Genomic DNA, 26,385 nt, shown 5'->3' on the forward strand with positions numbered 1-26,385 from the left:
ATCACCCAAGGAAATGTAACACTGAGGGAAAGACATTTTTTCTTATCAACATTCTCTACATAAACCTCCTTAAACACAAATAGATATTATTGGCGACAATTAAAAATCTAAGATGCCTGAACGTGAGAGACTGCACTTTATTTAAATCTGTGGCTGTGTATTTGGCTATAACTATATTGTACACAATTAAATAGTCCTAACCAAGTTGCATATTGTCAATATGGATAGGATTAATGGTGCGATATGAATTAAATCTACTAAAAGTAGTGTTGCTATCTCTCGTATACTTTAAACCTGCATGCCTCACTTTTTAGTTTCAGGGATAAGTATAGTTTGGTGGATGTCTTTTCATGTAGGCGACTACCTGTAGTATTCTGTTCCTCAACTATTTGTTGTTAAATGTTTAAAGGTGAATGGTTTTTCTTCCTGTGTTCCAATATAATTGCTTGCAGTCCATGGTTCTCCCACTTAGCTGAAAACATTATATCATAGCGCCCTCTGTCGATCACTTGGGAGAAACACGTAGCTCCACCAGAAGTAGTAGCAGCGAAAAAATAATGAAAGCAAATGATCAACATCAGGGGATTTCAAAACAACCTGTTGTTTTTTTTTAAACATGCTCTTTCTTTTGGTTGTTGGATATTTGCACATTGAAGGTTGGTCAAGAGAGAAAGAGAGAAAGAGAGAAAGAAAGAAAGAAAGAAAGAAAGAAAGAAAGAAAGAAAGAAAGAAAGAAAGAAAGAAAGAAGATATCCTTTTATATGAATTGTAGTATTTTCATCATGTATGATTTTGAGGATTATTTTGTGACGTTTAACCTGCAGAATGTATTTGATTTTTGTCAGATTAAAATTGTGGAAATTATGCTTTTATTCTGGAGGATTTCCGCCGGAAGTCTTGTGCTCAATGAAAATGTCTTCGCCTCGTGTTTGACAGGTTGGTCTGACTCCGGTTAACAAGTATAACATAACTAACTGTTAAACTATTAAAACGTCTACCATCAGCTGCAACAGTTAAACATGGGGGCTCATCGTATAAACGTGTATCACAACGTGGCAGCGTAGTAATGTAAAAGCCATGTATGTGGCCCACGTTAGCACGGTTTAAAGTGGTAACGTTTAAGCTACTTAAAGCTAACGTTAGCCTACTGAATTAACTTGTTCAGTGGATGCTTATCAAGCAATAACGTTACAGGTTTATTCAATTTGTTCACGTCAGCTAAGCTTACTTATGACTACTTGGTAGAACTCAATGTTTCTTTATAAAACGTTGCTCTCTTGCAGAATATTGAAGAATATGCAGTGTTAACTCGCTCTCTCTCGCTCTGTGTGTCTTTCTCTGTCCCCAGGTGTTACACGTGAGCCTCTGAGTTTGACCCCAGCTGTGATTCATATCTTCCAGTTAAGCCTCTGTGTCTAGTGAGGTGCAGCCCATAAATACTAATACAGCATGTCCTCCCAGGAAGATAGGGATGCAGAGCCGGGCTCTTGCACATCCGCTTCCTCCTCCGAAAATGATGCCCTCCCAACTGGGGACATCATCACTGTCACCATTGGAGCAACAGTGCCTACAGGGTTTGAGCACACTGCTGCAGAAGAAGTCAAGGAAAAAATTGGGGTTGATGCAGAAATCAGCAAAGATCGTGGTCGCATATACTTTCCAATAACGTCTGACAAGCTTTACCAGGTAGGAACCTGGAGACAATGCGTGCCTTTATTCTTTTAAATGTTAGAGCCCAGTGATGATACTGCATGTTCAACCCAAGTTAAACTTTCCCTGTTGTAAAAAGTGTACAGATAACCTCCATCTTAAATGAACATGTCTGTCTTTCCTTCATTCGATTCACTCCCTCCTTAAGGTCCATCAATTGAAGTCCGTGGACAACCTGTTTGTTGTGGTTGAGGAATATGATCATTACCCGTTCAAAGAATCAAAGGTAACACACACAGCGTTATTCTGTTAGCCAATGCATGGATTATTCTCATGGGTACTAAACACTGTGTTCTGTGCAGGAGGAGACATTGATGGAGATGCAGCAGCTTGCCCCCAATCTCCCCTGGACTAATGCTTTAGAGATTTGGAAACTCAATCGCACCCTAAAAAAGAAAAAAGGCTTCAGAAAAGGTGGAAATGGCACCAAAGTTAAACCTACTAATGGTGAGGCCACAGATGCAAACGTCGCTGACACTGAGCAGCAAGAACTACCTCAGGTGGAGTCCGCTGCTGAAAGCCTGACGAAGTTAGAGATCACTGCTAACACGGCCAACAGCACGCAGGACTCGGAGGAGGCAGAACCCAAGACCAAAGTCATCAAGTTTCGTGTGACGTGCAGCAGGGCTGGTGACAAACACAGCTTTACCTCTAATGATGCAGCCAGAGACTTTGGCGGGGCCGTGCAAGAATTCTTCCAGTGGAAAGCAGACATGACAAAGTTTGACATCGAGGTAGGCGTGCCTGTTCAGGCTAGACTGGCCTAAATGGAATAACATTACACTGGCCAAAAAACTGCCTGCTCTAAGGCATTTGTAAGGCTTAAACTAATATTTAGTTTAAGGAGTAACAAAAGAAAAAATAACAGCTCTGCTAAGTAAAGGTTTCCGTGAAGATATGCCGTCCATATTATGTGACATGTTGAGAAATGCTTCATTGTATCACATGAAGGTAAACAGTGTGTCCTTTCCGAGCATTCATTTTAAAATAACAGTGATAACAAAGTGTGGCTTTAAAAATGTGTAGAACATTTTTTAACTGCTTGTTTCGCAAACGCCCGGTGTGTTTCTACTCAAGAGACTAAATTCAGTGCTACTCACGCTGAGCTTATATTTTAATATTTGTTTAAATATATGTTTTAATAATTTGATCATTCAGTAAGGGTTTGTTTGGTAGCTGTGTGTTTTAGTTCACCAAAGATAATAGACTAGAATATCTGGCTGCGAAGAAACCATTAGTCCAGTTGAAAATAGTTGGTAATGAATCTCCTGACGATTGTTTCAGCTCTAAAGAATATAAACACGTATACATGGTAACTCTGATAATTGCTTTCTAATCAGGCACTGTATGCTCCTGCACTGTAGGTGTTAGTAAACATACACAAGGAAGAGATGGTGATCGGCATCGCACTCACAGAAGAGAGTCTTCACAGGAGAAACATCAGCCACTTTGGACCCACTACTCTGCGCTCTACCTTATGCTATGGCATGCTCAGGTATTTATACAACACTGTTTTCACGGCTTTGTTGAACCAGGGATTTATTCAGATATGGTTGGGCTCCTGAACTTCTTTAAAGTTTTGTGTTTATATGTATATTATTAAAAAAAGGAACAGTTCCAAGTTTCTCGTTGGCCCTGTTATGACAATGGATTAGTCATTAAAAAACACCTCCATGGTGACACCTGCAATAAAGAGCAACTAACTTGGACAGCTACCAAAGTTACTGAGGAAGGAGGAAGAGTTCAGGACAAAAATACTGTACTGTCACAGCAGATACAATGGGTTTTCCTTCTCTCACTCACACAGATAGAGATACACGAAGAACAATGTGCAAATAACCAAATCAATATTCCACAACTTGGTTAAATATTATTTACCAGAGAGATGTCTTTGTGCATGTACTTATGCAAAGTTTAACAAATGCCAGAGAGAATCAAACAATCGATACATTAAACTGATAACTTTGTAATGGCATATTTCCAAAAGGCGTTGGTGGGACTATCCAACAATTCTTCCAGTTGAAAGCCCTGTCTGAGTACTGACATATCGAATAACATCACTCAAGCCAAAAAACAACTCTTATCTGTTGAGATAAATCTGCAAGTCACACCTCAGGGTTTAGCAATATTTTCCATGAAGATGGTTTGACACGTATACAGCTCCAATACACTCCACTTTTCTTAAATCTTTATCTCTACATGGCAGCCATTCCAGTGTCTGTTGAACTCCAACACAGAGAAATGTTGTTAGTAGTTTATAGAATACGATAAAAAATAAGAATCATTAAATTCAAAGACATACTGTATCTATACATTAAAAAAGAAAAGAAAAATGATGCTGCATTGTTTCTTATTTTTTTCCACGGCTGTATTTCTTTAAAAGCACCAGTTTTATCAGAACTGTTTACTGACACATGCCTAACACAGTGGGGGTCGCTGCACCTTACATACTGTAAGCGCAAGGAAGTCTTTCTGTAATTCTGCTGACAGATTAACAGGAGTAGTTAGTGAATCCAAAACACTTTCTGTGGAAATTCCAAACGAGCACATACAAGAGCACTGAAATATAAATCATAACAAAATAATGGAGTGCTAACCACAGAACAATTAATGTGACCTAGATGAAATTCAAGTTAAGTGACTTTTGAATTGAATTGAAATGTTTATTTGGTTTGATTTGATGCTTTGTCGAATGTGGAATGACCTGGGGCTCTGCATGGAAATGCACCAAGTCATGTTTATTGTTCCGACACAAAAAAGTTTCTCTAGTGTAAGGCAGAACTGGAATATATTGAATCTGTATGATAATCATGTTGCTTTTGTGTTATTTTCACACTTTTGTGTTGATAGGCTGTGTAGTCCTCAGGCATCCGATATAATACTGGATCCAATGTGCGGGACAGGAGCTATACCATTGGAGGTAAGTACTATCTTATGTACCTATACTACAATACTGCTTTGGTGTAGAACACAAAGATCAAGTGCAAAACATACACACAGTGTATACAGTGGGGAGAACAAGTATTTGATACACTTCCGATTTTACAGGTTTTCCCACTTCCAAAACATGTAGAAGTCTGTCATTTTTATCATTGGTACTCTTCAACTGTAAGAGACAAAAATCCAGAAAATCACATTGTATGATTTTTAAGCAATTAATTTGCATTTTATTGCATGACATAAGTATTTGATACATCAGAAAATCAGAACTTAATATTTGGTACAGAAACCTTTGTTTGCAGTTACAGAGATCAGACGTTTCCCGTAGTTCTTGACCAGGTTTGCACACACTGCAACAGGGTTTTTGGCCCACTCCCCCATACAGATCTTCTCCAGATCCTTCAGGTTTCGGGGCTGTCGCTGGGCAATACGGACTTTCAGCTCCCTCCAAAGATTTTTTATTGGGTTCAGGTCTGGAGACTGGCTAGGCCACTCCAGGACCTTGAGATGCTTCTTACGGAGCCACTCCTTAGTTGCCCTGGCTGTGTGTTTCGGGTCGTTGTCATGCTGGAAAACCGAGCCACAACCCATCTTCAATGCTCTTACTGAGGGAAGGAGGTTGTTGGCCAAGATCTCGCGATACATGGCCCCATCCATCCTCCCCTCAATACGGTGCAGTCGTCCTGTCCCCTTTGTAGAAAAGCATCCCCAAAGAATGATGTTTCCACCTCCATGCTTCACGGTTGGGATGGTGTTCTTGGGTCTGTACTCATCCTTCTTCTTCCTCCAAACACGGCGAGTGGAGTTTAGCCCAAAAAGCTCTATTTTTGTCTCATCAGACCACATGACCTTCTCCCATTCCTCCTCTGAATCATCCAGATGGTCATTGGAAAACTTCAGATGGGCCAGGACATGCACTGGCTTGAGCAGGGGGACCTTGCGTGCGCTGCAGGATTTTAATCCATGAGAACATACTGTGTTACTCATGGTTTTCTTTGAGACTGTGGTCCCAGCTCTCTTCAGGTCATTGACCAGGTCCTGTCGTGTAGTTCTGGGCTGATCCCTCACCTTCCTCATGATCATTGATGCCCCACGAGGTTAGATCTTGCATGGAGCCCCAGACCGAGGGAGATTGACCTTCATCTTGATCTTCTTCCATTTTCTAATAATTGCGCCAACAGTTGTTGCCTTCTCACCAAGCTGCTTGCCTATTGTCCTGTAGCCCATCCCAGCCTTGTGCAGGTATACAATTTTATCCCTGATGTCCTTACACAGCTCTCTGGTCTTGGCCATTGTGGAGAGGTTGGAGTCTGTTTGAGTGTGTGGACAGGTGTCTTTTGTACAGGTAACGAGTTCAAACAGGTGCAGTTAATACAGGTAATGAGTGGAGAACAGGAGGTACTAAAAGGTCTGTGAGAGCCGGAATTCTTACTGGTTGGTAGGTGATCAAATACTTGCAATAAAATGCAAATTAATTATTTAAAAATCATACAATGTGATTTTCTGGATTTTTGTTTTAGAGCCCGTCTCTCACAGTTGAAGAGTACCTATGATAAAAATGACAGACCTCTACATGCTTTGTAAGTGGAAAAACCTGCAAAATCGGCAGTGTATCAAATACTTGTTCTCCCCACTGTATATACATTGGTACATTTGTATATTTCATTTTTATTTTTACTTTATTTTTTAGTTCTAATTATTTGTATTTGCTTTGCTTCTCTTTGTATTTCGCTGCTGCAACGCAAACATTTCCCAGTTTGGGATAAATAAAGTACTTCTGATTCTGAGTACTTCTGATCTGATATATTAAACCCTTTCCAATAACTTTATGATTTCTTCATTTTCTTCAGTAAACGGTGTTATTTTACGAGCAGCCTGCAATAAAAAAATCATTGCACTGCGCCATAGTATGCTACTGCTGTCCTCTGATGACATCAAATACATTTCAGGATCAAAATACAGACTGTAAACTTCAAGTTTCAAGACAGAAAGTACTGTCTAACATTGACTTTTACTTGTATTTAAAAAACCAAAATGTAATTGTGTTTCATGTTTTCCATCACCAGGGGGCCATTGAATTTAACAGCTCTTTCTACATCGCCGGTGACAACAATGACATGGCAGTAAATCGCACAGTCAATAATATATGTCACATCCAGAAACGGAGGGCAGCTAAGGGCAGGTGAGTGTGCGGAGCTTGACATTCCATAAGTAGGTATGTATTAAACAGTTATGTGCATTTGATGATCGTCATGATTTTATTTTTCTTTTTTAAATGATTTTTTGGGGCTTTTTGCCTTTAATCAGATAGGACAGTGGAGAGTGACAGGAAAGTGGGAGAGAGAGTCGGGGTGGGATCCGGAAAGGACCACGGGTCGGGAATCGAACCCGGGTCGCCGGCGTACGGTGCAGGTGCCCCAGCCAGTTGCGCCACGGCCGGGGCCGATCGTCATATGGTTTTGATGATGCTTTTCCTATTTTATCCTTCAAAACAGTGCATCTGGATTGCCCATTGACACAGTGCAATGGGATCTGTGCAACTTACCCATAAGGACCGGCTCTGTTGACATCATCATCACCGACATGCCCTTTGGGAAGAGGTACCATAATCACGTGTCCAGTAAACGGTGGATTTAGTAGTATGTAGAAGTGAATGTTTAGTATTAAGGCTTAACAATATAAATACATGTTCTTTTCCATGTTTTAAATGGTTCATTACAGTATGGTGAAGTAATTTTCTGAGTGTTCTAGCTGTCCTATCATTTTCCTTTTCGTTGAATCCACATTGCTGATACCATACAGTGCATCTCAGTGTGTTAGTCTTTAGTCGAGGCACAGACAGTAATCAATATCAATTTATTTGGTCAAAAATATTGTGATATTTAATTGTTGAAGCCCATTTTGAATACGCTTCTTGACAATGTGTTTAAAAAAGAAATACTGCAAATTCAGAACGGTACCATAGTTGATTGTCATCCTTTTTTCTCCCACAGAAAGTATAGATGATCGTAATTATTGGCAAATTTAATTTAAAAAGACATTCTTATTCTTCAGTGGTTTCATTTCTTTCACACCATGAGGTAAAGTCTTTCCTTTTGTTTTCTTGAAGAATGGGCTCTAGGAAGAAGAACTGGGACCTGTACCCCTCTTGTCTGAGAGAAATGGCCCGTGTTTGCACACTGGGTTCAGGAAAGGCTGCCCTGTTGACACAGGACAAGAAATGCTTTTCACAGGTAAAATCATCGGTGGTCATGCAAGTAACCGTAACATGATATTTTTGTGAGAACGTTCCGAGAAAAATCACAGTGCAAGCCTTGTCCTGCCCATCTTCCTGTTAAGGAATTATATTCATCGAAACCTAATAGTTTGCTGTAACCACTGATTCACACAGAGGAGAACTTGAAAGGGAAACAACTGCCTCTTCCACTTAATTCTGATGCTTTGTCATTTTTGGGTTGTACAGTAAACATGTTCCTTGTACAGAAAGGCACAATTTAAAAAACATGTTCCGCCTAGGGACAATTGTTCATTTTCAATTTCACCCTTGTACTGTAAAATCAAGGGTTCTGTTTTGTCATTGTCAGGGTTTAAGACCTAGTATTAAAACAGATGTATAGCTCACTATTTTATGGTACATTGTTCACCAGGGCAACAGCAGCTGTTTCCATCATATAGCCAAGATGGTGTCTGTTGAGGTTAAAAAGTGTCCAATTTGAATCTTGACAACATGGAGGCTTTGAGCAAAAGTCAAAGGCTCACCAAAGTCATTTCAGATTCATCATCTTGGGACCACATGGGTCTTTTAGGGGGGGGGGAAAGTAAATCCGAAGTGGACCATTGACAGACAGACTGAAAGCAAGGCATATCTATAAAGTCAAATGTGGTTTTTGTGTCCACATTGGAACATAGCATTACACATTTTAACAAATAGCTCTGTTTCAGTCACTGACATTACTGTTGACCTTTGGTGGGATATATGTGCTTTCCCAGATGATGAATACATTTTTTAAAGGAAAATTGGGTTCTAATGGCGTTAAAACTATTAATTATTAATTGTGTCCTCTCATACAATCCTTTAGCTATGATTATTTGTGTATTACAGTAGATTTTAAAAGACATGATTATACAACTGTCCTTAAATTTTAAACAACTTAAAATAGTGCTCTGCTTAGAAGTGTGCATGCAGAGTCCAATAAGCCCCCCATGAGTCATGGAAAATACTTTAAACAGCTGTATTTGTCTAAGCTCTGATATCGTGTTTTACACAAAACAACTGTCTCATTTGTTGGTTTGCCCTTACAAGATTTATGTTGTCTGCAGGCTATCTCGAGGATGGGAGGACTGTGGAAGAGGCTGCACACTGTTTGGGTCAATGTCGGGGGTTTACATGCTGCAGTCTACCTCCTCAAGCGGACCACTGGCGTGTTTGGCCAAACTCCGGAAGATGTCTATGAATCACGAGGAACGGTTAAAGCACAGGGGGAAGAGAAGGGGGATAAAGATCTCTCCTAATTCACATCCTGCGTTTAAGTTCTGAGTTTACATTTGAGGACATGTAGGTTCAACATAATTTATATTTCCTTTACCGATTTTTACTTTTTTTCTTAATACAGGTTCTCTGGTTAACCTTGCCAAGCAGTTATAGCGTATCATTTTTACAAACTATTTTCATGTTCAGCAGCAGTTTAGTGGCTCCCAAACCTTTTGTTGAGTGAAGCAGTTCATTCGTCATATTGCTGTTCAGAAGGCTGCTAAGAGTTGTTTCACTGCACACCTCAGATCCGCTGTGTCACCTTTACAGGGACTGCACATTTTCATATTGGTCCAGTTAATAAAGATTAAAACAAAAAGCTGATCCTTTAAAGTCATTCTAAATATTCATCACATAATGAACAATTGTTTTCTTAGAAGAATGCGACCATGTACTTTTACATTTATTATTATTTGTTTAAATCTTTAATGTCTACCTGCAAGCCAGCACATCTCTACAATCAGGGTAATTTCCCCCTTGTTTCTCCATGTTTCATGTGACAACCTGAGCACAGGCTTGGTGGTGAAACATGAGCCCATATTAACATGGAAGATGCCAAATTTGTATGACACACGCTGATCGACAGGAATAGCTCGAGTGCCTGAACACTTGCATGCAGGGTTACACTTCCTTTTAGCCTTTCAATAAACAATTGCTTAACAGGAACACTTAATGGGATTTCCCCAAACAAGGTAACACAAATTACGCAGATCGTAGTAAAATAGGAAAACTGAGACACATTTGAGTTATATTTTATTGCGGTTTAGAGAGTAAGTAGCCTATGAACTACGAACATGGGGGATTATATACATTATCTTTAAAGCTGTAAACACAAATAATGTGGTTTGTGCACGACCATTTTTAAAGCTCCCAGAGGGCAGGTAATTCCCAATCATATGCGGTTAGGTGCTCTACGTTACTACATAATAACGCTAACAACTTTTGTCGGGTCCCCACACATTCTACCCCAGAAATACGAAAAAATGGGTACTTTTGGGTTATCTGTCGCCACTTTTTTTTGCCGCTCTAAGAACTGCAAGCAGCAAATTGGGACTCCACACTGCGAACCGGCTGTTCATCTCACGCCTTAACTTGGTCACTGTAATTCACACATATACGCCTGGTGCTGGGAAACATCCTCCGACAAATGGTGCGAGCGCGAACTGGGAACAGGGAATAACTGTGATCGACTAGAACAATTACATGAGAGAGGTATGCGTCAACAACGTAGCCAACCTAGAGCAAACCAAGATCAACGGCGAAGGAATAGTGGTTGAGATCAATGAGAGTCTGGATTAATGTTTGTTATTTTGAGAAATGAAAAAACAATTTAAGAAAATAATGGTATATTTTTGTGGAAATGGCGACATGATAAAACACATCTGCATTTGTGAAAAAGTTGGACTGGAGTTAACTGTGACGTACAGTGTCCGAACTACGGGGGGACTCGGGGGATCCGAGACCCCCTGAAACTGACACGAGATCCCCCGAAAACATGATTTGGGAAATGTTGGGGGGTCTCTAAAATATCAGTCAAGTCAAGCGCAAGAGCAAGCGCCCCCCACCCCGAGAGAAAAATGGGACCCCCCGAAAATCTCGGCATAGTTCGAACACTGGTGACGTAGCTCTGGCTCATAATAAAGCCATGTGAGAGCAGAAGAGACTCCATAGGCTCAGAGCAGCGAGGAAGTGAACACACGAGATGATCTGGACCATATTTCTGCTTTTCCAAGCTGTCCTGCTTTATTTCCTTCTCACACATAGATCGAGGTGAGTTACTTTTTCATTTACTTATATTGCGCTTTTTTCGTGATGTTGATACGTTAATAGAATATGGAAATTCACCTGTTGACATTGAATCTTACGCGCCCTTGTCAAAAATATTCTCGTGTTTGCTGTTAACTGGTGCCAATGTAAGACTAGGCAGTGTGCTGACAAATTTGTCAAACGTTTTTGTCTTCCACCTGAGTATGCTATTATTGCGTGATGTACGCACACGCCAAACCAATTTATTTGTATTGATTTGGCTTTTCCATTCAAAGGAATGCAGTTAAACGACTGCAGTGTTAAATACACGTTTCCCCATTGTGAAGCTTTCCACTTCACTGAGTCCTGTTTTCCACTGAAGCAATAACAAATGAGAAAAGAATCATTTGAAAAGTAATTTTTACCAATCCCTTTTATTGTTAACGTCAATTATCATGTCACAATAAAAAAAGGTGTGACATAAAAGTAGTTACACCACACACTAATATTGAGACACACACAGTAGATGCATATGTAAAATAAAACATTACTGTGTTGTTCATTGTACAGAGCTGCATGTAACCTGTTAAACTGTCAGAGAGATAAACAAATACAATCATCTTCAAAATAGCAAATTGCTCGAAATACACAAAATTAATTATACTTTATATTTGTATTTCATTTTCCCTTTAGATCCAAGAACGATCCACCTCTAGACAAAGGAGTTATTCCCTGGTTAGGCCATGCACTTGAGTTTGGAAAAGATGCTTCCAAATTCTTGGACCGAATGAAGCAGAAACATGGCGACATTTTCACAGTGAGTAGGAAACACCAACAATGAGGTCCATATTCATAAAATAATTCAGCGTAAAAATGCAGCTTACGAATAAAGGTAATACTGCCTCTCCAGAAGTTACAGTAGATTACTGGTTAGAGATTTAAGAATAGGTTTATGTTCATGTAACAGCATGAAATGGATAACATTAGAATTTTAAATCAGGATACCATGAGTTGATGATTTCAAGTTATCCTGAAACAAATGACAGAGTTTTGCATTCATTTGAAAGATTAATGTAATCCTGCCCTTCATGCGAAAACTAACTTGGTTTGCTTGAACACTTAGAGTTAAGAAATAGGATACATTATAACACTAACAACTGATATGAGAATGTATAATGTTTAGTGCATTCAAAACAGTTAAACACACAAACATGCAAGAAAAAAGAATTACAGCTGCATCCATTCGTGCATTTTCATTTTTCCCTGATGATGTGCAGGTGCGTGCTGCTGGACGTTATGTGACGGTGCTGCTGGATCCGCACTCCTACGACACGGTCATCAATGACTCAGAATCCCTGGACTTTACTCGCTATGCACAGGTTCTCATGGAGAGGATTTTTAACCTGCGGCTCCCTCATCACCAGCCAGCTAATGTTTCAGCCATAATGAAAAAGTAAGTCCTTATTAGTATGAACTCCAAACTGAAAGCGTGTACTGTTCTTTATCCTTTTCATTTCAGATAAACAGAGAAGCGAAATTTGGTCGTGCAAATACCACCACTCGAGTATCATGAATGAGCGTCACAGTGATATTTCTGAAAACTCCCTTACTATTTTGGGAAATCTATTTTTAGGGCTACTTGTTTCATTATTGCTCAGGCACATATTCTATTGAGAAACTGGCAGACATCAATGTAAAAACAAAGCAATCTTTTTAATGTCAAGGTTTAAAAGATTGATGATTGGGCACACCGCTTTCTGGAAGCTATACTTCTTAAGTCATATATGTGATAAGTTATGTGTTCTGCTGACCTCTCCTTTCATGTTAACAATGAACTAAAGCCTTTTTATTACCTCGGGGAAAATATGAAACATATGTCAACAATTAGCTTTCAAGTCAGGTCAACATCAATCAGTGTGACAAGACTTACAGGAGTTCCCCTTAATGGTGTGCCATTTAACATCTCCTTTCCTTGTCATTTCAACATTTTTGTGTCCACAGGCACTTCACAGGAGTGAATTTGGCTGCGCTGAACAGCACCATGAGCAGACACCTGCAGGCCTCCCTGAAAACTGAGATGCCTCAGAACCAGAAAGACTGGAAAGAGCAGGGACTGTTCAACCTTTCTTACAGCCTACTTTTCAAGTAATTGTGCCCCCTTTCTCTCCCACACACTCTCTTGACTATGTTAAAAGAAGCCTTTACGTCAAAAACCTTCCAATAAACAGTTTACACACCTGTCAGTCCTGCAGTTCACTGCTTGTAAACACAGCAAGAAAAATGCAAGATGACTACTGTGGCACAAATGTGTGAGGTCACCTTTCCGTTTGAGTATATTAGGAGACAGGATGTGAATATACATATAGCTGCCCTTCATGATAAGAAATATCAGTGTAAACAAAAGAGAAATCAGGTAATAATGTTACCTTTGACACAGTGACATACACTCTGAGGAGAAGCTGCACCTTGTGTTGGCCAATGGAAACCATACCAGTTGAAAGGGGATCTCTTGTTGAATGAAATAACTGCGTGGGCTGGTTATCTTTCTGTCAAGGCAAAAAGTTGTCGGCATTCATCACCCGGAGATCCCCACAGGTTCTCAAACTTTTTATCTCTCCTTGCTCAACAGGGCGGGGTACCTGTCGCTGTTCGGAGGAGAACAGAACAACAACAGCACAGATCCCTCCAGCATCTATGAGGAGTACAAGAAGTTTGATGGCCTCTTGACTAAAATGGCGAGAGGCACACTGAAGCCAGGTAATGATGCTGAACTAACTGTGCCTACAGACATCCTTTGGTTCATCAGAAGTTTTAGTCTGGAAGGCTGTGAAGTGAACATAAATGAGAGTGACAAAAGTCTGTTAGTTATGATGCACATCAAAATCCATGAGTCAGGAGAAGATGTAACTTGTGTTTACACTGTTAACATTAGTCACTAACATGGATTGACATCATTGTTAGATATACCCTCTGATCTGTTTTGCGGTTGTCATGGAGAGTTTCCCTCACTCAGCTGCTTACATAGCGTCTAGCTTTGATTTTATTTTGAAGACTTTTACGATTCACAATTTATCATCACAGACCTGATACAACTTGTACCAGCAGCTCACTGCATACACCTCTCCCAAGCTCTCTAAAGAAAAGTTTTTCCTTGTGTGCTGTATCATTGTTCATTTTGCATTTGTCCTGTATTACACATGAAAGTTGGCCAATAACAATACCATTGCTCTCCAGTCATGCCTGTCAAACCTTGCTATCTGTATGATCTGTTTATATGTAAAGCACTTCATTAAGCTTGACTGCTTATGTTTAGTCTGACTCTGTGATGTGTATCTGTTTGACAGAGGAGAAGAGGACGGCCCAGAGTGTGCGACAGAGACTGTGGGAGTTCCTGGCTCCAGCAGGTCTGACTCAGGACTCAGAGTCAAGCCCTTGGCTCCACGCCTACAGGACGCTCCTGCAGGAGCATGGGGCCAATGAGGAGACACAAAAGAAAGCTGTGCTGATGCAACTGTGGGCCACACAGGTGAGCAAGATGTTGAAAGAAATATTCAGCATGTGCAAAGCAAGAATGTCAGTTGGTGATCACCTCTCGAGATTAGAGAGGCTGTCTGTCAGTTGAACTTGAATTCACTCTCTGGTGGGAAAGCACATTTATTTAAATACTGCACTTAAGTTCAGTTTGGAAATGCTTGACATTAGTTTTTCCAATATTTTGATACTGAATAGTTTTACTTCTACTATTACTATTACTTTTACTTTTAGATTAATTCACTTAGACAGTTACTGCAGCTGGAAATATATAATAAGCTTTTGAAATACAAAAATTATCCAATACTTCACCAATAACAACAACAAAAAAAAATCAGAAATGTGTATAACTAACCTAATAATGAGCTCAGTTTTCTTCAACCCCATGACCTCTTTAGTGACTCCTCAGATTCATTATTTATGCTAAACAAAAATGACTACTCTACAAACTTTAAGAATTAAATAGTATTTATTTGCATCAGAATTCATAATCTTTTACATAAGTAGGGTTTTTAATGCAGGACTTGTAATTGTACTGGAGTCATTTTATTTCCTGATTCTGGTATGAACTACTTCCTCCGCTACTGTGCAGTACTCTTATTTTGGCACATGAGTGTGCTGTTCACTTCTGCTTTCACAGCAGTTATTCTGCCTTCAAATCAGAAATGCACATACTTCCATCTCTTCCAATGTTAAAGTGAATTATGTTATTTCTATTTTAACTACAAAACAAAAGTTATATTGGTTTTAGTCTTGAAAGTGAATCCGAACTGATCTTGACTTGATCTTGACTTCTCGCTCACATAAAACTGGACTTGCTATTGACTCACAGTTTTGTCAACAGCACGCTGGAAACGCTTATTGCATCAAAGATGTAAATAAGAGGCCAACTTCAACATTTGTGTTCCCCTTCAGACTGCTTACTCATCCTCTTTATGCACTTGTCACCATGGTTAATTCCCATTTGATTACAAGCATTGAAACATGACGTTTTGGTTGTTGAATCACATTCTTATTTTCCCCAAAAACTTTGGTGAGGGAAGTTAACAAATATATTGCATGAAATTCAAAAGAACTTCTTGGACAGTTATTATAGTGATGATGATTAACAATATTTTCATGTCAGTCATATATATTGTTATTAACAGTGAAATATTTCTGTGTATAAGGAAGCTTTCAGGTCTGTAATACATCTTCCAAAAGTTTGGATAATGTCATGTACCTGTGACAAATCTTTTAATGGATAGAGAAGTTCTAGGATCAGTTGTGTTTATGTATTTTAGTACCCATTAAACACACCTAGTAGTGTATTTAAAATGACTGTATTAAATTTACATAATGTGCACTATTTTATGTGTCTTTTCTTGGCAGACAGCTCCAGTAAGCTGTAAAACTAAATAGCTTCATAGCTTGTCCTGCCCTTGGATGCAGGCAGATGGCGGGGGACCTCCGGTTTCCAAGCGGTTTCCTTATTTAGTAAACCATTACCGTGCTGAGCTTTGCCAGAAGTGAAACTATCCAGAGCATGGCTTCTCTCATACCACACAGATGAAAGGAAGCTGTTGCCTTTTTATCCAGTCAGCAGCCCAAAGATTCATTATGCTTTCCTCTTTTTTTATGGAACCAGTCTTTTAATGAAATGTGTGCTCTAACAAACAGTAGACATGAGCACTATGGGTGTCATGTGATGTTCTTGTTTGCTATTAACAAACAACCACCTGCGCCATCACTATGCAACGACAGAGTGAAACTAAAACCCTATCATTGTCATCATGTGAGTCTTTGTTTGTTTTCAGGGTAATGTTGGTCCTGCTGCATTTTGGCTGTTGGGCTACTTATTGACAAACCCTGAAGCCCTGACAGCAGTGAAGAAGGAGTTCAGTGGTATCTCACCGATGGAAACCTCAGAGACCTCATTACTGGACAGACCTGTGAACACTCCTGTGTTTGGTGAGGGCTTAGTGTAAACAGAATAACACATTTGTTGGGAGTAACTTGCTCCTTTTGTCAGTTAGAAACTACAGTCTGGAATCACATTTTAAAGTTGAATGGATTAATACACTTCATGTTGATGTATAGGGCAACATTTTTTTAAATTAGTGCAAAAGAATAACACATTTTTAGAAAAATTCCAGCTAAGAAAAGTTGATTATGGTGAACAAAAAAAAAAAAGATAAATAAAATCTCATTTATAATTATAGAAATATTGCAAATGAGTTCTCTGCTCTTTTATTATTGACACACTTTTTTCTGCCCCTTTATAGATAGCGTCTTGGAAGAGACCCTTAGACTCACTGCTGCCCCCTTCATCACCAGAGAGGTAGTGCATGAAAAAACCCTCCACATGGCTGATGGCCAACAGTACCTGCTGAGGAAAGGAGACAGGGTGTGTTTGTTCCCCTTCAACAGTCCTCAGATGGACCCAGAGATTCACCACGAGCCACAGGTTTGTTGTCCTATCTTGATAAAGTGACATATTGCCTGTTTCCAATCTCCTCGCTCTATCCAAACCTTACTGTGCTGCCTACAGGAATAGCACTAATTGTCTTGACTAGTTGGAGGCAGATCTAAGTGTAATTAGTGTAGTGGTTTATGTAAGGTGGAATCAACGCCTACACAACGCTGACCCTGCCCGGGTAGAGGTCAAACCAAGAGCTGTGGACCTTCTGAGGGATTAGCTGAGCACGGGAACAGAAACACAGCTAATAGGCGTGGGAAGGACATTGCAGGCTACACTGACACTTAACACTGACACACTGTCCACTTGAAATTAAACAAACCAACAACTAGGACCTAGCTTAAACTATCTAGAAAACTCTGAATAACTGAATGAAATCTGCTCATTCTAACTGCTTGCATCTCTAAATGTGTTTCCTTTCCAGAAATACAAGTACGATCGCTTCCTGAATAAAGATGGCTCAGTGAAGAGAGATTTTTATAAAGGAGGGAGAAGGTTGAAATATTACACCATGCCATGGGGTGCAGGGATCAATGGCTGTGTGGGAAAGAAGTTTGCCATCAATACCATCAGACAGTAAGTGTCCTTGTAACTATGTAACTTTACGATCAGATAAGACCTCAACATGTTTCACAATGGATGAGTTTGTTGCCTTTAATTTCATATTGAAAGTCCTAATTTCATGTTTCATCTGCATTTCCTCTTTAGGTTTGTTTACATGGTGTTGACAAACTATGATTTGGAGCTGTCTGACCCAAATTCTCAGCTGCCGGAGGTAAACGCCAATCGTTATGGATTTGGGATGCTTCAACCAGAAAGGGACTTGCTTGTCCGATACAGACCTAGAAATTCACACTAGGAATATAAAAGCAATCAAAACACTGATCTTTAAAGCACATTTCAACACATGCACATTGTTTACAGTGTCAATATGCCCGTTTGTACTTTTGTATCCTTTATTTATATGATATAGTATATAATTATTTTGTTATTTATCAATAAATGTAAATCATATATTGTGTTGTCAAATTTCTTTGAGTTTTTGGGTAATATGATTGGTGAGTCCATCACAATCGTAGAATTGTTTGTGCTGAATCCCACATTACTATTTTATGAGTAAAACTATTAATAAGACGTTGAAATTTGTCTTCGTACGGTATGTTTTTAAGGAGCTGTGAGAAGTGTAGCTTCGGAGCAGTATGTTAAATAAAGAGCACAAGCGTAATGTGGGGACTGCCTGTACTGTAAACAGAGCCGGCCACACATCTGTCACACTTACACATGCCCTCTGTTTGCAGAGTGAGACTTCTGGAAAGTTTAGATTTATATGTTGTTTGGAAAGCAACTGATTACTTAGCAGGAACAGATCCACCGTGGACGCAGATTGAAGATTTGTAAGGTACTGTGCAGGTTTGCAGAGAAACAACAAACAACCTGCACTCACTCTGCTTAGAGATAAAAGTCTACATCACGTTGACCCTGGAAAATAACACAACCTTCACAAAGGTAGGGCTCAACTTTGATAAAAATCAATCCCTTTAGGCCCAAGAAAATTGTGTGTCCTAAGTGTTGAGTAATTTTGTAGAAACTAATGGCTACATTTTCCTCTGAGCCTGACTGTATGCCAGTCTGCGAAGCAGATTATGCTCTTATTGAATTTTTCACCACTCACTTTCCAGTTTAGAAAGCATTAGCAGGTGACTGTCCAGGGAGGGCTACAGTATGTCTGCCTCTAATAGTAGGTTGAAAGTTTAATAATCCCCTACTCCTGTAGGGATATGCAGTTTGAGTGTGCTTAGTGGCCTTACTTGGAGGTCACTTTCACTGACTGTGTTAGTACTGTAATTGGTTGTCTGTTATTGTCTAATCTTTATTTTTATTATATATATATATTTTTTTTTAAATTAATTAAAAAAAAAATTTTCAAACCTGCTATGGGGATAAAAAATATGCTAAATCCTAGGAAATTACATCCCTCCTTACTTAATATAAGGATATGTTGTTGTGGATTTTCCCTATCAATATAGAATCATAGCATCACTTAAAAACGTAAAACTTTTTACATTTACAATTCTTAAACGGGTTTTGTTTTCAGTCTTATCCCAGGCTGTGGGTTCCTCCAACACTGTTAGCACTGCTGCGCAGTAATAGCATACAGTATAGCCTGCTGAGCTGAGGCTCGCTGGCTCCGTGAGGGTTAAACTCTCAGGCTGTAGCCGCTGGAGGAGCCTGAGTGAAATCAGCCCCCTGCAGGATCCCGGCCACAGGCACAGCTGCCGGCCAGCATTCAGTCACAGCAGAGGTGGCCAGAGTGTTCCCGGCTTCTCTCTGAACAGAACTTGTTGATTCGCCACAGAAGGGGTGGACAGGGCGGACGGGATACAGTGATATTTGTGTTAAACAATTATATTTTTCAACATGTCGCCACGTAGCTCATGATGCCTCCATCAGCTCCCAGCAGAGCACCGGAGAGCTGCACGGACAATACAAGTTTTTACCAGTTTACTCATGAAATGTTGCTCATATCCGTCCATGAGTTGATTCGGGATGAAAACGACACACGTATGTATCATATTCTTTTGTTATGTTCATGTTAGGTTTCCTATGCTATCGTGTTTTATAGCCCACTTCGTTTCACTTTGCGCTATCTGTATTTGGCGTAGCTGACCATCATTACAATATGCACCAATTTACCTGCCAGATCTCGTAGGTATAATTATTACATTTCCCAAAAATACAGTTATGTTGCATAACTCAGATATGAACAGAATACTGTAATTATAATGTCATGTTTTCCTCAATTCACGTTTTTAAATTGTTATAATAGTTTGTCCTTTAAAACTCAAACTGGGCAAACTGCACCGCTTATAAGAATAAACATCAGACTGGATGAGTTACGGGCTGAATCAAAGTTGGTAACTGGTCATAGTATTAGTTTTAGTATCCCTCCTGAGAACAGTTCAAATGCTGTTCGCTGTCCCACCCAAGCTGAGGCGTTTCAGCACCGGAGACCGCGGACAGCAATAGACCGGCAGCGGGCTGCCGAGTGACGGACCGACGTTTCAGCACCGGACAGCACTCACAAGTGAAGTCCAGTTTATCATTGGCCCGGCTCTCCACCCTTGTTAGCAGGAAAAGCAGCTGTACCTCTTAAAGCTGATTAAAATATCTATTTGGTTCTCTGATGAGTGGATAAACCACCTGACATTGCTACTGTAGGACACTGCTCGCTTAACTGTGCCTAAATTATTTCTTTCTCTTTCTTTTATTACAGTCACAAGGAGAATTGAGGAGGGACCCTGATGCAGTCATCTACAGGACCATGTCTTCTTAACCTGCCGGACTCTATCTTATTGTCTTTTCAAGTGACCAAAGGACTTGAGTGAAGATGATCAAACAGGGGTTTCACTCGCAGTCCTCGCTGCCACCGGATGCCATGGACATCATCCGCACCAAGACCCAGGCCCGCCGGGTGAGACTCAACGTCGGGGGTCTCCTTCATGAAGTCCTGTGGAGGACGCTGGACAGGTTGCCCCGCACAAGACTGGGCAAACTGAGAGACTGCAACACCCACGACTGTATCATGGAGATATGTGACGACTACAGCTTGGAGAACAATGAGTACTTTTTCGACAGACACCCCGGTGCCTTCACCTCCATTCTGAACTTCTACCGCACGGGAAAGTTGCACATGATGGAGGAGATGTGCGCTCTGTCCTTCAGCCAAGAGCTGGACTTCTGGGGCATCGATGAGATCTACCTGGAGTCCTGCTGCCAGGCCAGGTACCACCAGAAAAAGGAGCAGATGAACGAAGAGCTGAAAAGAGAAGCTGAGAGCATGAGAGAAAGGGTCGGAGAGGAGTTTCCAACCACATGCTGTTCTGAAAAGAGGCAGAAACTTTGGGACCTTTTGGAGAAGCCCAGCTCATCATTCGCTGCCAAGGTAATGTGCAACACAGCCACACAAGCAGGGCAGATAAAGTGAAAGTAGTGGGTAACCTGAGAGAGGACAGGACTATGTTACTTAACATTTTAAACCAGGACATTGCTTGAAGGGAAGGTTGTGGGGTTGTGGAGTTTAACATCTGGAGGCTTTTTGAAACAGCTTGATCTGATGTCTAACTTTCTTCTACCCTTACCCAGTGCTTTTAATCTGTCACTTTTGAGTACAGGAGGAAGAGCATAAGAAATATGTTGTGTGCTCAGAGGTGAAGGTCAAAGGTATCAACAAACGTTAGCTTAATCATTACTATGGAAACTATTTCTGTAACTCTACTTAAATCTATAATCTTAACTAGGTTTTTGACCCTGAGAAAAAAAGACTAGGCTGCGGGTTTTTTCCCCGCAGAGTGAATTTAAATCCTTTTTTGTTGGTGAAAAGAAGACAGTCTTTTTTATCTCCCTTGATTGGTTTTAGTCAGATATTTATTCCTGAGCAAGGATTGTCTCTTGGGGTAATTATTGAAAGCTTGTTTGGTTTCATTGGCAACACAAGAGGATGTGTGAATGACACTTATTGTTAGTGTGTAATCATATACGACTGCAGGAAACTACAGTATACTGTACAGAATATATATTTTTAGACCACCACATGACACCCTACTCTCCCATCCCTTCAGCAGTCAACCCCTATTGTCTTCATTAGCCACCCCTGCCTTATTTCCACTCGAGCATTCAATCATCCGGCTCATTAACAGACTCACTCCAGAGACCAGGGTGCTTCACGTCGCTGGATCAATGTAGTCATGCTAACAGCATTTTAAAGTGGACTGACTTAAAGAAGTGATTGGGTCAAAAGTCAATCAAAAAGGTTGAATAATTGCATTTGGGGAATATTCACATTAAGAGATTTTGACCTTTGCAGTTAATCCACTTTCCTGCAGAGAATGAAAAAGGAAAGTAAAAAATGATGTGCTACGTTTCAGTTAGTATGTCAATGTGTGAGCAGAGAAATGTGCAAGATACCATGATCAAATCATTACTTCAAATATGTCCTTGAACAGGGGCTCCTGCATAATTTACACAGCTCATCAATTGAAAATAACCTGCTCAATCTTTGACCTTGAATTGCTAAAGCTCTTAATTATTTTTTTCCAAATATTCAATTGAATGCTGAAAGACCTGCTTCAGTTTTGAAGCAACACCAACACCAGGTCTCTTGGTATTCATGCCAAGGAACTCTCTCTGTGGAGGTCTCCTCTGAGTTTACCCTTCTCCTACCTACTACAAACCTACTGCAGTGTGATACAATAACCCTGTAATTTCCCGACTGCCAGAGACACCCACTGCTCTTTGAGGATTTTAACAAAGTAATTGTAACTTTAGAGACAAAAAAACTAAAAGTCACAACTATAGGATCTGCAAAAGTGTTTTGACATTGTTAGTCATTATTTTTTATATACAGTATAGTAAGTCGATCATTTGCCAATTTTGATAAAAGCTTATTAATTTCTTGAATAAGCAATGATATAAAACAAACTCCAAACATAAGCGACAGTGGGGTTATGTAAAGGTATATTGTGGGACTTTGCCAGTATTCATTAATATCATACTTTTCTAATGTAGACTAATTTTGATGCAGATGAAACCATCTTGTGTACATCAGAAATTAGTAGACTCTAATTATTTGTGTGTGCTTTCATGCTTTCATGCACTAATATGCATGCAATGATGACATGATATGATATGATATTATATTCTATCATATTTTATCTTGTTGAATGATTTTTACATTTAAATCATTGCTTTAATAATACTCAGGATTGTTTCGAAATGCTTTCACTGTAAACTGTCTTTGAATACCTTCTTTCATTTGGCTGTTCTCAGGCTGTTCTCTGTTCACTGAGCTTACAGGAAATTAGGATCGGGAGCATGACCATATAATAATAGCTTTTCTTATGTAACAATATTTACTTTGCAAAGGTATGAACGACTTACATGGCACATCATAAACGCCTGATTGACTTTATTTTGCTATGCAATATTTTGTAAACTCATTTTAAAAAATAAATCACACCCAGCAAAATGTCCACCTTTCAAAGTGCCTCTGTGTTCTTCACGTACGTTGTTGTACTTTTTAGCTAATGTCTCTCCTTCCCTGTGGCTGCATCATTCAGCTAGAAATTCTTTACACAGTTCAATAGAGATATAGAATTGCAATGTATTATCTCCTCTCGTGGTCATAGAAGCGTGCAAACTCTTGCCCTCAGCTAAACACAGAATGCACAGTGTGTACAATTTAAGGGGCCAAGACACTGCGATTGAATAAGTTCCTGTTGTTTGACAAATAGGGCCATTTCCTTGTGGTTTAGTTTTCCCACATGCCACAGAAAACCATTTAAAAACAAGTCAAACTGAGGTTAATTGGCCATTAAATGCAGTCTTGTTCCCGATGCTTAATTGAAGAGTTGCATCGGTGAAAAGCCTTGTTCCCAAACACATATTGTGCTTCATTTATTTTTCAGAGCTGAGATGAAATTTTAATTGCACATTAATAAGGCTTGACTTAATGCCGGAGAGGGAAGGTGTGATTCTGAATATCTCTAGTTCCAGTTGTCACCTTAACTTCAACTTCCACACAAACACACATAACCGCCTGCACTTGCTCTTTTGGACAAGCTATTTTTCATGTCATAGCAGCCACGAAGGACACTGTGTGTGCAGCACTTAATAGTCTGTCATTCTGCCTGGGAGTGTTGAAGTTTCACTGAATAGTTTTATACCCACATGAATCTGCATTTCTACCATCGGTCTGCCCACCAAATTATTTAGCAGAACAATATGGACTCCTGGAAACTGAGGGGGGACCTGCAGGTAATAATTCATCAATAAAAGATAAGCTTTTGTTGATACAGAACAGTATGTGCTGAATGCCGCTGTCCTCATTTTTAGCATGGCCCAGTGGAAGGAAAGGGTAAGTGGGCTGTGAGTAAAACCAGTATATATAATACAACATGTCTAAGCATGCCTCTGTTGCTCAATTTCCCTAAGGAGCAACTCAATCTCATAAGGAGCATAGTCACCGTATAAATCACACTTCCAGGTGTTTAGCATTAGGACGGTCATTGCTGTAAACTCTAAACCTCGCTTCCTGTAAACGTCCCAGAAACGGTTCATCAATCAGCTCATAACACAGACATTTTCTGCGTAAGTGAGAAGGCAGCTATCAGTATCTAGCTTAATTTGAATGTGCACACAACACTCATACTCACACACACACACACACACACACACACACACACACACACACACACACACACACACACACACACACACACACACACACACACACACACACACACACACACACATTCTCACACACACACACACACACACACACACACACACACACTTGCACTCTATTCCTGGCATTGGTTGGGATGGAGGTTACTGTGAAACATTGAAAACTCAAGTTACTGCACTGCATATTTTAAAGTCAACACCAAAGCTCATGAATATACATTGTTTGTAAGTTGACTGACCATACTGATAAGTAACAGGCAGGAAAGGATCATGTTCTGACTTTAAAGTTACTAAAGTCTTACAGACTTTCACTTAACAGACTTTTTGACACTTGTACACTTAGGGAATTCAAATTCCTGTCTCCCTAAAGCCTTGTAGCGTTCTCTACACCGCTGAAGCTGAGCTATAAAAACTGACGCCCAGTTGTCCTGCCTTGGCAGAGGCTGTTTGAACTAATTGCATGGAAACTTTTCCTCTAAGCGAGTCAGAGACAACCATGACTTGAGGCTGTTAACTGCACTCCTTACCGCACATCAGATCTGCCCGATTGACTTCACTGTAAGCACTTTGCTTTGTTGTTTGTGAAGATCACTCTGTGCTCGCTGGCAATGGCTCTGTGTGTGCTTTGTTACCTCTTGAACGATAAACCCCATGTGGGCTGGCAGGGTGCTTTTTTGTATGAATTGGAGGAAATCGATGGCAAACACAGTAAGATCTAAGGCACGCTTGGTATTGAGGGTGCACACTGACCAGTCATTAGACGTGTGACTTCCACTGCTGCCTGCTGAGAGCCGTGCGTGAGGGCAAGGAGCGGTCAGTCATGCTAACCTCCAGCGCTGTGTCACGAGGAGTGTACAGGACCAAAGGAGATGCAGCAGTACAGTCAGGATGATTTTGTCTCCACAGTTGTTATTTTTAACAGTGGCTTCAAACAATGAGGATTAGAGTTTCCTCTGTCTCTCCTTCCCTCCCCACCTTTCTCTTACTGTATGTGTGAATTGCTAATAGCCAGGTGTTGGGCTATATCGTTTATAATACGGCTGATGCTGGTTGACAACAACTCTTCCGTTGTGCTTAGGTGAGTTTTAAAAAGCTATAAATCAATGTCTCCCAGTTTCCCAGCAGCAAGATGGATAGCAATAACATATATCACCAAGTGAGCATACACAGAGTCACATGGACTGTACTGCAGATTACAGAGGCAAACAAAGTATCTCTCTCTCCTCCTTGGTCTCTTATCATCTTGTATCCAGGCTATTGTTGTTCCTCTTTCCTTCACACATGGAAAAAATTGATTATTATGAGGTTTAATTAAAAAAACACCAATTAATTTAATGATACAACTTTTCAAGTTCTTGCTTGTTGTCTTTTATTTTATGATATCTATCTTTAGCTTCTCCTTTTTGAGCTGAATATATGACCTTTTGCAATCAGAACCACACAGACTCTGTTCTAAATTGAGAGACACATCAGCATCATTGATTCATTACATGCCTTTTAAGTCGTTTGATCAGCTTGCGGAAACACATGAATAGAAATTCATCTAAGATGTAAAACGCTCACCAAAGTGGCTGCTAATCGATAAAGAAAATCTGCCCAACTGCAGAGAGGAGGATTAAATTGTTTGTGTAGTGGTGAGAGAGTGCTCCACATGCATCCTATATGCTCAGCGGAAATGATTTCTCTCAAATAAATACTATAGTTTGCATAGTGTTACAGTGTTGTGTTTACAGCTACTGCCCCAATTGGTCAAAAATCAATAAACAGTTTTGAGGGTTTTCTTGTAAACACATTAATGTAATTGTGAAGATAAACTAGTTGTCAGTCTTTATAGTATTTGGGATATCATGATTCTACTGTGCAATTATCAAATACAGTCATTGTGATTTGAGTGGGTACATTTAATACATGACAGCATATCAATCCATTCATCATTCATTCTCTGGTTGTAGCAGATGTTTCAGGAGGAGGTGGTCAATTGTCTGTAGCGCCTTTGTTGACCTCAAGTTTCCATGGAGAGAGGTGATCTTGCATCACGTAGGCCAGCTGGGGCAACACAGTATGTTACACATGCACATACACACTCCCACTGCACAGTATCTCTGTCGACAGACCTTCAAAATCTGTGCCTTTTTTACTTAGCACACCCTGTGACTTTGCTTATATTCTGTACTCATTGGTGTAACAGGGTTTAGGACTGTGGAACACAAAGTTTGACATTTAAAAA

General features: G+C 40.0%; 3 protein-coding genes across 3 annotated transcripts in view; all 3 read left to right on the forward strand.

Annotated features, from left to right (window-relative positions):
* Positions 1-859: 859 nt before the first annotated feature.
* thumpd3 (THUMP domain containing 3) lies at positions 860-9,514 on the forward strand. The gene is made up of 10 exons (XM_063911095.1): positions 860-936; positions 1,349-1,686; positions 1,859-1,936; positions 2,013-2,444; positions 3,075-3,205; positions 4,561-4,630; positions 6,717-6,832; positions 7,146-7,250; positions 7,760-7,883; positions 8,971-9,514. Exons 2-10 carry the CDS (start codon positions 1,450-1,452, stop codon positions 9,160-9,162), a joined length of 1,485 nt encoding a protein of 494 aa, XP_063767165.1. The 5' UTR covers positions 860-936; positions 1,349-1,449; the 3' UTR covers positions 9,163-9,514.
* Positions 9,515-10,301: 787 nt separating this feature from the next.
* LOC134883012 (prostacyclin synthase-like) lies at positions 10,302-17,930 on the forward strand. The gene is made up of 10 exons (XM_063911096.1): positions 10,302-10,951; positions 11,621-11,744; positions 12,205-12,380; positions 12,929-13,072; positions 13,557-13,684; positions 14,272-14,453; positions 16,255-16,408; positions 16,723-16,904; positions 17,341-17,492; positions 17,625-17,930. Exons 1-10 carry the CDS (start codon positions 10,884-10,886, stop codon positions 17,773-17,775), a joined length of 1,461 nt encoding a protein of 486 aa, XP_063767166.1. The 5' UTR covers positions 10,302-10,883; the 3' UTR covers positions 17,776-17,930.
* Positions 17,931-20,304: 2,374 nt separating this feature from the next.
* Positions 20,305-26,385, forward strand: part of LOC134882783 (potassium voltage-gated channel subfamily B member 1-like) — a 33,038-nt gene continuing 26,957 nt past the window's right edge. The window contains 1 exon segment of the mRNA XM_063910718.1: positions 20,305-20,859. Coding sequence (XP_063766788.1) covers positions 20,305-20,859 — 555 coding nt within the window.

Source organism: Eleginops maclovinus, chromosome 20 (assembly GCF_036324505.1).
Source record: "Eleginops maclovinus isolate JMC-PN-2008 ecotype Puerto Natales chromosome 20, JC_Emac_rtc_rv5, whole genome shotgun sequence".
NCBI classification, from domain to species: Eukaryota; Metazoa; Chordata; class Actinopteri; order Perciformes; family Eleginopidae; genus Eleginops; species Eleginops maclovinus.

What these genes read in the sequence shown, in the direction of transcription:
- LOC134883012 (XM_063911096.1), top strand. Translation starts at nt 10,884, where the DNA reads ATGATCTGGACCATATTTCTGCTTTTCCAAGCTGTCCTGCTTTATTTC. An exon ending in CTTCTCACACATAGATCGAG is followed by an intron (nt 10,952 to 11,620) that starts GTGAGTTACTTT and finishes TTTTCCCTTTAG; the next exon opens with ATCCAAGAACGATCCACCTC. An exon ending in TGCAACTGTGGGCCACACAG is followed by an intron (nt 14,454 to 16,254) that starts GTGAGCAAGATG and finishes GTTTGTTTTCAG; the next exon opens with GGTAATGTTGGTCCTGCTGC.
- thumpd3 (XM_063911095.1), top strand. Translation starts at nt 1,450, where the DNA reads ATGTCCTCCCAGGAAGATAGGGATGCAGAGCCGGGCTCTTGCACATCC. An exon ending in TGACAAAGTTTGACATCGAG is followed by an intron (nt 2,445 to 3,074) that starts GTAGGCGTGCCT and finishes CCTGCACTGTAG; the next exon opens with GTGTTAGTAAACATACACAA. An exon ending in CAGGAGCTATACCATTGGAG is followed by an intron (nt 4,631 to 6,716) that starts GTAAGTACTATC and finishes TTCCATCACCAG; the next exon opens with GGGGCCATTGAATTTAACAG.